This window comes from Cetorhinus maximus, chromosome 17 (genome assembly GCF_964194155.1).
Source record: "Cetorhinus maximus chromosome 17, sCetMax3.hap1.1, whole genome shotgun sequence".
Lineage (NCBI taxonomy): Eukaryota > Metazoa > Chordata > Chondrichthyes > Lamniformes > Cetorhinidae > Cetorhinus > Cetorhinus maximus.
This window is the reverse complement of record NC_135895.1, coordinates 73,624,680-73,639,332: the sequence shown is the minus strand read 5'-3', so window position 1 is coordinate 73,639,332 and position 14,653 is coordinate 73,624,680. Positions and strand designations below refer to the sequence as shown.

At 43.9% G+C, this 14,653-nt stretch overlaps 1 protein-coding gene across 1 annotated transcript in view; it reads right to left on the bottom strand.

Annotated features, from left to right (window-relative positions):
• The window catches only part of LOC144692683 (putative voltage-dependent R-type calcium channel subunit alpha-1E), a 902,642-nt gene that overhangs the window by 385,591 nt on the left and 502,398 nt on the right, over window positions 1–14,653 (bottom strand). The window contains 2 exon segments of the mRNA XM_078561778.1: window positions 8,993–9,105; window positions 11,406–11,618. Coding sequence (XP_078417904.1) covers window positions 8,993–9,105; window positions 11,406–11,618 — 326 coding nt within the window.

The following is a 14,653-nucleotide window of genomic DNA, read 5'->3' as shown; positions in this document are numbered from 1 at the left end:
AGGGAAACAAAAAGCAACTCATGATTTGCACAGTCGTGAGAGACAATTTACTTTTGGTGAAGCAGTATATGAAAGGAATTTCGGTGGAGGACTGAAATGGTTACATGGTGAAGTAAGCTCTATGACCGGACCATTGTCATACCACGTGGAAGTGGAGGGTCTGATCACCCATAAGCATGTGGATCATTTAAGAAAAAGGGAGGTACCCCAACAAAATGATGATCCACCTGTAGCCATTATTGAACCTATGGTTCCTGTTGAAGTTATGTCAAGGATAGACATGCCCGAAGTCTCTAACAGAGTGGATGACACTGAACTGCCTGTACCTAATGAGGTACCTGATGTTAATGTGATTCCAGAGTTTGTGGTTCCTGCCAAAGATTCAGAAGTCGTAGAGCTATGATATTCCACAATCAGGAAATCACCTGAAAGACTGAACTTGTAATTTCATGACCTGTATAAAAACTGTAATGTCATGAGATAAATGTCCTTCTAAATACAAAATGTACAGAAAAGTTAAAGGGGAGGAATGTAGTAATTATAGTTTTAATAAACACGGGACTGTAACTTTAAGAATGTTGTAATATCACATGATCTGCATAAACCAATCAGGTTGTAGTGCGGGGAACCTCCAGGAAGGAGTTCTTTAATTAGAGTTTGATGCACACATGTAGCTGCAGCTGCTGTATTGGAAATAAAGTTCAATGTTTCCACCAAGAAAAGTTGCCTGGAAAATCAATTTTATAACAGAAAACAATAGTGATTGAGGGCTCTATCATAAGGGGAACAGATGGACGTTTCTGTGGCTGCAGAGGTGACACCAGGATAGATCCTTGACCCTGGTGCCAGGGTCAAGGATGTTAGTAAGTGGCTGCAGGACATTCTGAAGGGGGAGGGTGAACAGCCAGAGGCTGTGTTCTATATCGGTACCAGCAACTTAAGTAAAAAGAGGGATGAGGTCCTGAAAGGACAATATAGGGAGCAAGGAAATAAATTAAAAAGCAGGATCTCAAAGGTAGTAATCTCAGGATTAGTCCCAGTGCCACTTGCTAACAAGGTCAGGAATAGGAGAATAGACTGGAAGAATGTGTGGCTGGAGAGGTGGTGTAGGAGGGAGGGATTTAGATTCCTGAGGCATTGGGGTCGATTCTGGGGAACATGGTACCTGTACAAGCTGGACGGGTTGCACCCCAGCAGGACCGGGACCAATATCCTCAAAGGGGTACTGTGGGGAAGGGTTTAAACTAGAGAACAGTGGGGTGGGAATCTGAGTGGGGAGACACAAGAGTGGGAAACAAAGATAGGGATGAAAGACAGAAAAGTAGAAAGCAGAAGTGAAAGGCAGAGGAAACAAGGGCTAGCAGCAACTAGGGCCATAGTAAAAGAAAATGGGCAAAAATGTTAAAAAGACAAGTCTAAAGGCATGGAATCTGAATGCATGGAGCATTTGCAATAAGGTAGACATATTAACAGTTTAAATAGATATAAACAGGTACGATATGATTGCGATTATGTAGACATGGCTGCAGGGTGACCAAGGCTGGGAACTGAATATCCAAGGGTACTCGAAAGGGAGGACAGGAAAAAAGGAAAAGGAGGTGGTGTGGCATTGTTAGTTCAGGATGAAATCAGTGTGATAGTGAGAGGGTATTGGCTCAGAAAATCTGGATGTAGAATCAGTCTGGTTGGAGCTACGAAGCAACAAGGGGCAGAAAACATTAGTGGGAGTTGTCTATAGGCCTCTAAACAGTAGTGGTAAGGTAGGGGACAGTATTAAACAGGAAATTAAAGATGAATGTAACAAGGGTGCTACAGTCATCATGGGTGACTTTAGTCTACATATAGACTAGGCAAACCAAATTAGCAATAATACTGTGGCAGATGAAATCCTGGGGTGTGTACAAGATGATTTTTTTTAGACCAGTACATCAAGGAACCGACTAGGAAACACAGGTGATAAAAGCAAAAAACTGCGGATGCTGGAAATCCAAAACAAAAACAAAAATACCTGGAAAAACTCAGCAGGTCTGGCAGCATCTGTGGATAGGAACACAGTTAATGTTTCGAGTCCGCTTGACTCTTCAACAGAACAAAGGAAAAATAGAAAAGGGGTGAAATATAAGCTGGTTTAAGGGGGTGGGGGGGGGATTGGGACAAGAAGAGCTGGATAGAGGGCCAGTGATAGGTGGAGATAACCAAAAGATGTCACAGACAAAAGAACAAAGAGGTGTTGAAGGTGGTGATATTATCTAAAGGAATGTGCTAATTAAGGGTAGAAAACAGGATGAGCAAGGTACAGATAGCCCTAGTGGGGGTGGGGTGGGGTGAAGGAATCGAAAAAGGCTAAAAGGTAGAGATTAAACAATGGATGAAAATACATTTAAAAATAATGGAAATAGGTGAGAACAGAAAAATCTATATAAATTATTGGAAAAAACAAAAAGGAGGGGGAAAATCGGAAAGGGGGTGGGGATGGAGGAGAGAGTTCATGATCTAAAATTGTTGAACTCAATATTCAGTTCGGAAGGCTTTAAAGTGCCTAGTCGGAAGATGAGGTGCTGTTCCTCTGTTTTTGTTTAGGAAACAGGTGATCCTAGTTTTGGTATTGTGCAATGAGAAGGGTTTAATTACTAATCTTGTTTTGCAGGGTCCTTTAGGGAACAGTGACTATAACGTGATAGAATTCTTCATAAGGATGGAAAGTGAAGTAGTCCAATCTGAAACTAGTGTCCTAAATCTTAAAGGAAACAACGAAGGTATGAGGCATGAGTTGGCTAAGATAGATTGGGGAACTTCATTAAAAGGCATGATGGTGGATAGACAATGGCTAATATTTAAGGAATGAATGTATGCATTGCAACAGTTTTATATTCCTCTCTGGTGCAAAAACACAACAGGAAAAGCAGCCCAACCATGGCTAACAAAATAAATTAAGGATAGTATTAAATCCAAAGAGGAGTCATATAAAGTTGCTAGAAAAAGTAGCAAGCCTGAGGATTGGGAGCTGTTTAGAATTAAATAAAGGAGGACAAGACATTGATTAAGAGGGGAAAAATAGAGTATGAGAGTAAACTTGCAAGGAACATAAAAGAGGATTGTAAAAGCTTCTATAAACATGTAAAAAGAGAAAGATTAGTGAAGACAAATGTAGGTCCCTTTCAGTCTGAAACAGGAGAATTTATAATGGAGGATAAGGAATTGGCAGAGCAATTAAATAACTACTTGAGTTCTGTCTTGACAGAGGAAGTCATAAATAACTTCCCAGAAATACTAGGGAACCAAGGGTCTAATGAGAAGGAGGAATTGAAGGAAATTAATGTTACTAAAAAATCAGTGCTGGAATGGGACTGAAAGCCGATAAATCCCCAGGGCCTGATAATCTACATCCCAGGGTACTAAAGGAGGTGGCCATGGAAATAGTGGATGTGTTGGTTGTCATCATTAAAGCATATAGGATTGGGGTTAATATATTGGCATGGATTGAGAATTGGTTAGCAGACAGGAAACAGAGAGTAGGAATAAGGGTCTTTCTCAGAGTGGCAGGCGGTGACTAGTGGGGTACCACAGGGATCAGTGTTTGGGCCCCAGCTATTCACAATATATATCAATGATTTGAATGAGGGAACCAAATGTAATATTTACAAGTTTGCTGACAACACAAAACTTGGGTGGGAATGTGAGCGATGAGAAGGATGTTAGGAGGCTTCAAGGCATTTAGGCAGGTTGAGTATGTGGCCAAATACATGGCAAATGCAGTATAATGTGGATAAGTGTGAAGTTATCTGCTTTGGTAGGAAAAACAGAATGGCAGAGTATTATTTAAATGGTGATAGATTGGGAAATGTTGATGTACAAAGGGACCTGGGTGTCCTTGTACACCAATCACTGAAAGCAAGCATGCAGGTGCAGCAAGCAGTCAAGAAGGCAAATAGTGTGTTGGCCTTCATTGCGAGAAGACTTGAGTACAGGAGCAAGGATGTCTCATTGCAGCTGTATAGGGCCTTGGCAAGACCACACCTGGAGTATCGTGGTCTCCTTGCCTGAGAAAGGAGAGTGTGCATTGAAGGTTCACCAGACTGATTCCTGGGATGACAGGATTGTCGTATGAGGAGATTGGGCCGATTAGGCATCTACTCACTGGAGTTTAGAAGAATGAGAGGGGATCTCATTGAAACTTATAAAATTCTACAGGGCTGGACAGACTGGATGCAGGGATGATGTTTCCTCTGGCTGGGGAGGGGGATCTAGAACAAGGGGTCACATTCTCAGGATACAGGGTAGACCATTTAGGACTGAGATGAGGAGAAACTTCTTCACTCAGAGGGTGGTGAACCTTTGGAATTCTCTACCACAGAAGGCTGTGGTGGCCAAGTCACTGAATATATTTAAGGTGGTGATAGATCGATATCTGAACTCTAAAGGCATCAAGGGGTATGAGGAGAGCACGGGAGTGTGGGGTTGAGATAGATGATCAGCCATGATCATATTGAACAAGGGACAGGCTTGAAGGGCCGAGTGACCTACTCCTGCCCCTATTTTCTAGGTTTGTATCTTTCTGTGACTTGGGGACACAGATTTAAGGTTTTGGTCAAGAGATGAAGAGGAAGGATTATTTTACACAGCGAGTGATGATGACCTGGAACCCACTGCCCACGACGATGGTGGAAACAGAAATAACAAATGATTTCAAAAGGAAATTGGATGGGCACTTGGGAGAAAAACCTGCAGGGGGATAGGGATAGAGTAGGAGAATGGAACCGACTGGATTGGTCTACAGAGAGCCAGCATGGGCTCAATGGGCCAAATAGCCTCTTTCTGTACCATAATGATGGAGTTTAATGTGGGAAAATGTGAAGTTGTTCACTTTGGCAGGAAGAATGAAAAAGCAGAGTATTACTTAAAGGGAGAATGGCTGCAGAATTCCGAGGTGCAGAGGGATCTAGGTGTTCTAGTGCATGAATCACAAAAAGTATGCAGGTACAGCAAGTAAGTAAGAAGGCTAATGGAATGCTATCCTTTATTACAAGAGGAATTGAATATAAAAGTAAGGGTGTTATGCTTCAGTCAAACAGGGCATTGTTGAGACCACACTTTGAATACTGTCTGCAGTTTTGATCTCCTTATTTAAGGAAGGATGTAAATGTATTGCAGGCAGTTCAGAGGAGGTTTACTAGATTGATACCTGGAACGAGTGGGTTGTCTTATGAAGAAAGGTTGGACAGACTGGGCTTCTTTGCACTGGAGTTTAGAAGAGTGAGGGGTGACTTGATTGAAGTATATAAGATCCTGAACGGTATTGACAAGGTGGACATAGAAAGGATGTTTCCTGTTGTGGGTGAGTCCAGAACACGGTTTTAAAATTAGGGATCGCTCTTTTAGGACAGAGTTGAACAGGGTTTTTTTTCTCTCCGGGGATTGTGCGACTTTGGAATTCTCTGCCACAGAAGGTGGTGGAGGTGGGGTCATTGAATATTTTTAAGGTGGAAGTAGATTGATTCCCTTGCCTATCAAGAATCTAAGGTTATCGGGGTTAGATGGGAATGTGGAATTAGAAACACAAACAGATCAGCCATGATCTTATTAAATGGCACAGCAGGCTTGAGGGGCCGAATGGCCTACTTCTGCTCCTACTTTGTATGTTCGTATGTAATGACTCTGAGTCTACAGTACCAGACACACTCACATTACTACAGGGTTCTGATGCTAATAGACAGCTGCACAGTGTTATAATTATCTGACACCAGGCAGTCGACATTATTGGATGGATCTGGTATCAGTCACAGTCATACAGGGGACTGTGATAGACACAGTCAAAGTAAAAGATGGCCATGAACTATAGTACAGTCAGTCCAGAGTTTAGAAACCAGAGACAGCGCGGACAGTATTACAGGGATCAAATGCTAGGCACAGTCGCTCAATACCTCAGGTGTCTAATATCAAACACAATCATATGCTACTATAGGTGGCTGACAACCAGAGATAGTCACCCAGTATTAATGGTTTCTGGTACCAAACACAGTCACAATTACTAAACAGTTTTGATTCCAGGCACTATTACACTGTAATTCAGGGGTCCGATACCTGTCACATAGCATAACAGGAGTCTGAGAACAGAAACAATCACACAGTGCTACAGGTGTCTGATACTGGACAGCCACACATTACTGCATGGATCTGGTACCAGCGGGTGTCACACAGTTTTACCAGGCTCGGATACCAGACATAGTTACACAGCATGACAGGGAATTTGATATCAGAGATAACCACACAGTACGACAGGGACCAAGATCTTGGGCTGGATTTTCATAATTCGTTCCGGAATCCTGGTCTCTGGGACTCAGGTGTGGGCTGGAGTTGGTGGCGCCGGGGCAACAGAGGCAGCAGAAGGTGAGGCCAGAAGGTTTACTGGGGCATTGGCCCAGTTCTATTCATGATGGGCCCTCACCTCTCACCACCGCACCCCCTCACTGCCGAACCCAGCACTGACCCCCCGTGCCTCCTCTATGCTCACTCATCCAGTGTCCACAAGGTACAAAACTCATTAGCTGCATGATAACACTAACAACTCTTTGAAGAGCTTGTAAAATAATAAAAAAGGCCTTCAACATTCCCTGTGAAAAAATTGTTCCTCTTACAATCTCATAAAACTGTTATCAAACACAGCCAGTGAAAGTTCCATTGAAGAAATGTTTAATCCATTAACACCTCTTAATCTTGTCCAAATAAACATGCAGACATTAAAAAACCACTTCAATGAAGGAGAGAGTTATTACAAGCTCATACAACTGTCAATCGAGCAAAGCTAGCAGTCCCATTTGGAGTTGTGTAAACAATCCCCTGCCAGGATGATTCCATTAATATGTTGTGAAACTCAGCCAAGCATTCATAATGAGGCCATCTGGCAGAACAGGTTTCAAGCCATCTGTCCAGCCTGCTTCTGTTGATACAAATGCCAGAATTTAACATAGTCCTATAATCATTGGAGTTTAGAAGAATGAGAGGTGATCTTATTGAAACATAAGATTCTGAGGGGGCTTGACAGGGTCGATGCTGTGCAGGAACTAGGACTAAGGGGCATGGTTCAAGAATCAGGAGATCTCCCATTTAAGACAGCGATGAAGAGGAATTTCCTCTCTAAGTGGGTTATAAATCTTTGGAATTCTCTCCCCCAGAGAGTAGTGGAGGCAGGGTCATTGAATAAAATTAAGGCTGAGTTGGACAGTTTTTTTTAATCCACAAGGGAGTCAAGAATGATGAGGGTGGGGTTGTAGGCAGGAAAACGAAGATAAGGCCGTAATCAGATCAGCCATGATTATACTGAATGGGTGACCAGGCTCGAGGGGCCAAATGGCCTACTCCTGCATGTATTTCTTATGACCTTATGTTTGCTGAAGATACAATCATAGGTGGGAATGTAAGCTGTGAGGAGGACAAAAAAACTGCAAAGAAATTTAGACAGGTTAAATGAATGGGCAAAACTGGTTGATAGATTATAATGTGTGGAAGCGTGAGGTTATTCAGTTTGGCAGCAATAATAGAAAAGCAGAATATTTTTAAAAGGTGTGAAACTTTAAATGAGCTTGTTCAGAGAGATAAAAACAAAAAACTACTGCGGATGCTGGAAATCCAAAACAAAAACAGAATTACCTGGAAAAACTCAGCAGGTCTGGCAGCATCGGTGGAGAAGAAAAGAGTCGACGTTTTGAGTCTACATGGCCCTTCGATAGAACTTTTGTTCAACAGAACAACAGTTCTGTTGAAGGGTCATGTGGACTCAAAACGTCGACTCTTTTCTTCTCCACCGATGCTGCCAGACCTGCTGAGTTTTTCCAGGTAATTCTGTTTTTGTTTTGTTCAGAGAGACTTGGGTATACGTGTACAAGGAACACAAAGTTCACATGCAGATACAGCAGGTAATTAGGAAGGTAAATGGCATATTGGCTTCTATTGCAAGGGGATTGGAGTACAAGAACAAGGAAGTCTTGCTCCAGTTGTGTAGGGATTTCGTGATGTGAGACCATACCTGGAATACTGTGTGAATTTTGGTCTCTCTCTATATATATATAAGGAAGGATATATTTGCATTGGAGGTGTTACAGCGAAGCTTCGCTAGATTGGTCCCTGGGATGAGAGGGTTGTCTTACGACGACAGGCTGAGTAAACGGGGCATATATTCTCTGGAGTTTAGAAGAATGAGAGGTGATCACATCGAAACATACAGAATTCAGAAGGGGCTTGGCAGGGTAGATACTGAGAGGTTGTTTCCCCTGGCTGGGAATCTAGACAAAGGAGTACAATCTCAGGAGTCATTTAGAACTGAGACGAGGAAACATTTATTCACTTAAAGGGTGGTGAATCTTTGGAATTCTCTATCCCAGAGGGTTGTGGATGCTCCATCGTTTAATATATTTAAGGCTGAGATAGACAGACTTTTGGCCTTTCAGTGAATAAAGGGATATGGGGAGCAGGTGGGAAAACGGAGTTGAGGGCAAAGATCAGCTGTGATCATATTCAACAGCAGACAGAAGGCACAATGGGCTGGCCAATGGGAACACCTCCACCTGCAAGTTCCCTCCCAAGCCACACGCTATTCTGGCTTGGAAATATATCGCCGTTCCTTCATTGTCACTGGGTCAAAATCCTGGAACTCCCTCCCTAACAGCACTGTGGGTGTACCTACACCACATGGACTGCAGCGGTCCAAGAAGGCAGCTCACTACCACCACCTCAAGGGCAAGTAGGGATGGGCAATAAATGCCTTCCAAACTATACACACATCCCATGAACAAATATTTTAAAAAAACGACAAGCATCTGATAGCAATGTAGGGGCTAATACCAGGCATAGTCACACAATAATACAGGGGTCTGATATCTTCTCATGGACAACTAGGGATGGGCAATAAATGCTGGCACAGCCAGCAAAGCCCACATCCACTAGGCAGAATGTAGCAGAAATGTTTGTTTGGCAAGATGGATAATGATGGACTCACCCCACAGTCAAAACAATTGAAGGAGGAGTGAAAATAAAGCCGCAGACCACAGCCGTACATCTTTAGAAACATCTCGGACAGGAAGAGGCCCAGGAAGGTGAACTCGGCATAGTCTGAAAAAGGGAAAGAGACGGGTTAGCAAAAAAAATGACAGTATGAGAGGGACATCATGATCCCATTCAGAGCTCAAGTTTGCCTCGTTGCTACTTCCAGTCCCAGGATCATCACGGTATGTATCAGTCCACACAGCCTCATTCACCCAATCCTTGCCAAGACTAGTGTTCCCCCACCCCTAGTACCTCTTGCCCTCTTCCCCAGGGTGCCACAGGCCTCGTGGGGTTGAGATGTGGGCAGTTTTGTCTGCTGTGGTTTTTCATTCTCTGGACTCTGGAGGGCGAGGTCACAATCGTAGAAAAAGAATAATGGCTTGCCATCTGAGGCTTGCTTTCTGCCGATTTCAGAAGGGTAACTCCCCCGGTGCCCAGAAGAGGTGCAATCTTAGCTGGGCCGTGCAAACTGGCTCCGGTTCGATCCTGATGTCGTGACGCAAAGATCTCAGGACATCCCAAGCACTCTACAGCCAACGATGTACTTTTGAAGTGTAGCTGCTACTATAATGTTGAAAATGTAGCAGTCAATTTGTGCACAGCAAGATCCCACAAACAGCAAAGAGGGAAGAGACCCGATAATCTGTTTTTAGTAATGTCGATTGAGATGTAGTTTTAAGTCAGGACAGTGAAGCAAGTTGTGCTCCTCTTCAACATGCTCCATGGGATCTTTTAAGTCCACTTGAGAGGGCAGACCAGTTTAATGTGTCATCCAACAGACTACACCACTGATAGTCCAGCACTCCCTCAGTACAGCATTGAGAATGTCAACCTGAATTCTGTGTTCAAGTGTCTGGAGTGGAAATTGAGCACAAAATCCAGACCGATACTCCAGTGCTGTACTGAGGGAGTGCTGTACATGTGGAAATTGTCCCTGAATTCACTCCTGAAATGCATGACCCTAATACTTTGGTCATGTACCCTGTTCCTAGACCCCTAAGCAATGAATATAGTTTACTTCTATCCACCCAATCAGTTCTCCTTAATGTCTTGAACTTCAACCAAATCTCCCCTTAGTCTTCACAATTCCTAGTTTGTTTAATCTCTCCTCGTAATTTAATGCTGGGAGTCCAGGTATCATTCTGGTACTCTCTCCAAGGCCAATATATCTTTCCTCAGGTGTGGTGCCCAGAATTGCTCCCAATAACTCCAGGTGTGGTCTAACCAGGACTTTGTGTAGCTGAGGTATGATTCTAGCTCCTTCTATTCTAGTCCTCTAGATGTAAAGGTTGGCATCCAGTTAGCCTTTTCATTATTTTCTGTACCTGTTCAGGACATTTTAACAATCTATGTACACGGACCCTTCAATCTCTTTTAACCCCCACAGCTTCTAGCTTTTCACTATTTAGAAAGTACCCCATTCTATCCTTTTCATGTCAGGAGTGAATGACCTCACACTTGATTATGCTGAAATCCATTTGCCACGGATTTTCTCGTTCACATAATCTATCTTTCATCTACACTGCTTATAATGCCACCTATCTTTTTCTCATGGGGAAACTCTGACATTTGGCTTTCTATCCCAGCATTTTTTTATTTCATGAGATGTGGGTGTCGCTGGCAAGGCCAGCATTCATTGCCCATCCCTAACTGCCCTTTGGAGCATGAATAAATATGATGAATAATTGACGTCCCAACACTGATTCTTGCAGGATAGCACTGGTCACATCCTGCTAATTCCAGACCTGTCCACTATCCCTAGTCACTATCTCCTGTCACTCAGCCACTTTCCTAACTAACTCAAACATTTGCTTCAATTCCATGAGTTTCAATTTCAGCTGATAGTCTCCTGTGAGGGACTTTATCAAATGCTTTTTGGAAGTCCATATAAACTGCATCCAGATATTCCCCTGTCCACTACTTTAGTCACCCCTTCAATAATTTAATGGTCACATTTCAAAAGTACTAACTTGGCTGTAAAGTGTTTTGAGGTGTCTTAAGATTGTGAAAACCAAGTTTTGAAGAAGAGTCATATTGGACTCGAAACACTAACTCTCTGCACAGATGCTGCCAGGACCTGCTGAGTTTTTCCAGCATTTTCTGCTTTTATTTCAGATCTCTGGCATCTGCAGTATTTTGCTTTTGTTGCATTGACTGGTTTTTGTTCAGGAATGGCATTAAGGGATATGGGATTAAGGTGTGGTTGGCCTTTTGCTCCCTGCCAATTTGGCACGTTCATATTTCAGTCTGAAGCAGACAGTCAACAAACACCCTGAGGAGATGAAAGGACTTGCCATCACAGCCAGTGTTAAGGTTGCCCAGCCCCCTGGGGACAGCAAGGCCTGGGACAGAGGTTTCATACTCACAGAGGAAGTTGGTGAGCCACAAAGGCTGGTCGTAGTGGACGATAGCGACACACACCGTGTTGAGGGCCACTAGGCCCAGGACAATCCAATAGAAGGCGTGGGACTTGACCATGTGACGGATGGAGATACGCAACATGCGTTCCTTGCGGCGGAAATAGGATGAGCCCTCCAGCAGCTTGGTGCTCTTGATGCTAGCCCTTGCTAGTGGGGAACCTGGACAGGGCAAGAGGGAGACCACATTAGGTAAAGGCAGACAGAGTGTGCTCATCACCAAAAGGCAGGCTCGATCATGGCCTTTAAAGGGGAATTGGATAATTATCAGAAGAGAAAAGATTTGAGGCAAAGGCAAATGACAGGCTGAAAGGCCTTCTTCAGTGCTGTAACCATTCTATGATAAACATCACCAGAACTTATTGCCCAATTGCCAGGGTCAACCAGCATCCTGACAGCACTCCAGCGCTCTTCGCCAGAATGATACCTGGCTAATAAGCTTCTACTACGTGGGTAGGATGCATGGACTAGCCTTGTATACCTTGACTATGGAAGGTTAAAGGGTGATCTGTTTAAGATCATCATTGGGATTTGATAGGGTAGATAGGGAAAAACTATAACCTCTCATAGGGCGTCCAGAATAAAGGGCATAAAACTTCAAATTAGAACTCAACAATTCAGAGGTGATGTCAGGAAGCATCTCCTCAACAAAGCGTAGTGGAAATCTGGAACTCTCTCCCAAAAAGCGGTTGAGGCTGGGAGTCTATTGAAAAATTCAGACTTGAGATTGATAGATTTTTGTTGGCAAGGTTATTATGGAAGTGAAGCAGGTACACAGGCTGGATGGGCTGTTCCCATGCTCCTATCACAGGAATAAGGGCTCCTGTTCAATTGCCAGGTGCACAGCATCACCAGGTATTGTTCCGATAAAGTCAGGCTTCAGTTCATTGGAAGCAGGGGTCCTTGGTATTCAGCATGATGGAAAGATCCAATGACACACCCACCATCATCAACAACAACAACACAACAATAACTTTAATATAGCACCTTTAATCTAGCAAAACATTACCAGACGCTCCAAAGGAGTGTATTTTATAAAAATTTGACACAGAGCCACATAAGGAGACATTTAGAGAAGTGACCAAAGGTTGGGTCAAAGAGGCAGATTTTAAGGAATGTCTCAAAGGAGGAAAGAGAGAGAGGAAGAGAGGCAGAGAGGTTTGGGGAGGAAATCCCAGAGATTACCACGAAGGAATGGGAGATGTGCAAGTGGCCACAGTTGGTAGAATGCAGAGATCTCAGAAGGTTGTAAGGATGGAGGAGCTTACAGAGATAGGGAGGCTACGAAGCGATTTGGACACCAGGATGAGAATTTTAAAATTAAGGCATTACCAGCCCGGGAGCCACTGGTGGTCAGCGAGCACAGCGGGTGATGGGTGAATGGGACTCAGTGCAAGTTAGGGTATGGACAGCAGAGTTTTGGATGAGCTTAAGTTGAAGAAAAGTGAAGATTGAGAAGTTAGCCAGGAGAGCACAGGAATAATCAAGTCTAGAGGCATCAAAGGCAAGGATGAAGGTTTCAGCAGCAGGTCAGCTGAGCCAGGGGCAGAGGTGAATTCTATTATGGGGGTGGAAATAGGCAGTGATTGTGATGGAAAGGATATGGAGCCAGAAGATCAGCCCAGAGTCAAATAGGACACTGTGGGTGGAACCAGAGTCTTGGGAATGAAGGTCATGGTGAGGGTCGAAGACTATGTTCCCTGTGTTCAACCGGAGGAAATTCCTGTTCATCTAGTACGGAATGTGGGATAAGCAGTCTGATAATTTAACAACAGTGGAGGGGTTGAGAGAGGTGGTGGTGAGGTAGAGCTGGGGGGTCTTCAACCTACATGTGAAAACTAACACTGCCTTTGGATGATGTGGCAGAGGGGCAGCATGTAGACGAGAAATAGGAGGGGCCAAGGATAGGTCTTTAGGGGACACCAGAGGTAACGGTGCAGGGACAGGAAGAGGAGCCATTGAAAGTGATTCTCTGACTATGATGAGATCGATAGGAATGGAACCAGGAGAGAGCAGTCCCACCCAGCTAGACAAGAGTGGAGAGGTGTTGGAGGAGGATGGTGTGGTCAAACCGTGTCATAGGCTGCAGACAGGACGAGAAGGATGAAGAGGGAAAGTTTACCTTTGTCACAGTCACTGAGGATGTCATTTGTGACTTTGATAAGAGCCATTTTGGTTATGTGGCAGGGCAGAAACCTGATTGAGGGATTCAAACATGGAGTCCCGGGAAAGCTGCACATTTGAGAGGTGGCGACACATTCAAGGACTTGGAATGATGAGGGTCCCACCTGGGGAGGGCCCAGACTCACCCACAGAAGATATTTCAGTGTAGTGATCATCACTCGACTCTGTGTGAATCATCTCCATTCGCCCTTTTTTGATTGTTGCTCTTCTAAGGACTGAAAACAAGGGTTAATTGACTTAAAACAAAGCCCTCCCTTGGGCATCCCAGTTACTATATGGTGAAGGTTAACAATGACCTGTGGGACTGTTGTGTACTCTACAAAATAAACAGTGTGAGAAATTTAGGCATAGGATAGGAATGGAACCGACAGGGGGTCAGCTTACACTATGCCCCCACACCAGGGCTCAATTAGGCTTCAGAAGGGGAACTAGTCACAAAACATTTCTCTCCCTCTCTCCTCGGTTTCTCTCCCTCTTCCATCGTTATACTTTATCTCTTTCACACAATGCTTCTCCCTCCTCTCACTTGATCTCAATTTCACTCGTTCCTCTTACTTTCCTTCTCCATGTTTACATGTTCTTGGGATGGGGGTGTTGCTGGCAAGGCCAATATTTATTGTCCACCTCTGGCCACCCTGAAAAGATGATAGTGATTTTTCTTCTTGAATTGTTATGGTCCATGCGGTGGTGGGGTCCACCCTGTGCTCTTAATGAAGGATTTCCAGGATATTGAGCAGATTAGTGAATGGTGGATGTGTCCCTCTCCCTCTCTCCCTTCTTCAATCCCTGACCTGGCCAACCTTCTTCCCTTAGTCACTGCACATCATGGTATGTGATGCACTCTCTGTCGCTCCTGAAAGATAAGGTGCTATATGAATACAACTATTTTCTCTCTCTCTTGCCCTGTTCTGAGTCTCATCCTCTCTTCCCATTTCGCCTTTCACTGCTCATTTATTCTTCCCATATGTTAGTTTTGCCTCTCTCATCCTCTCTTACATATTCTAATATTCTCT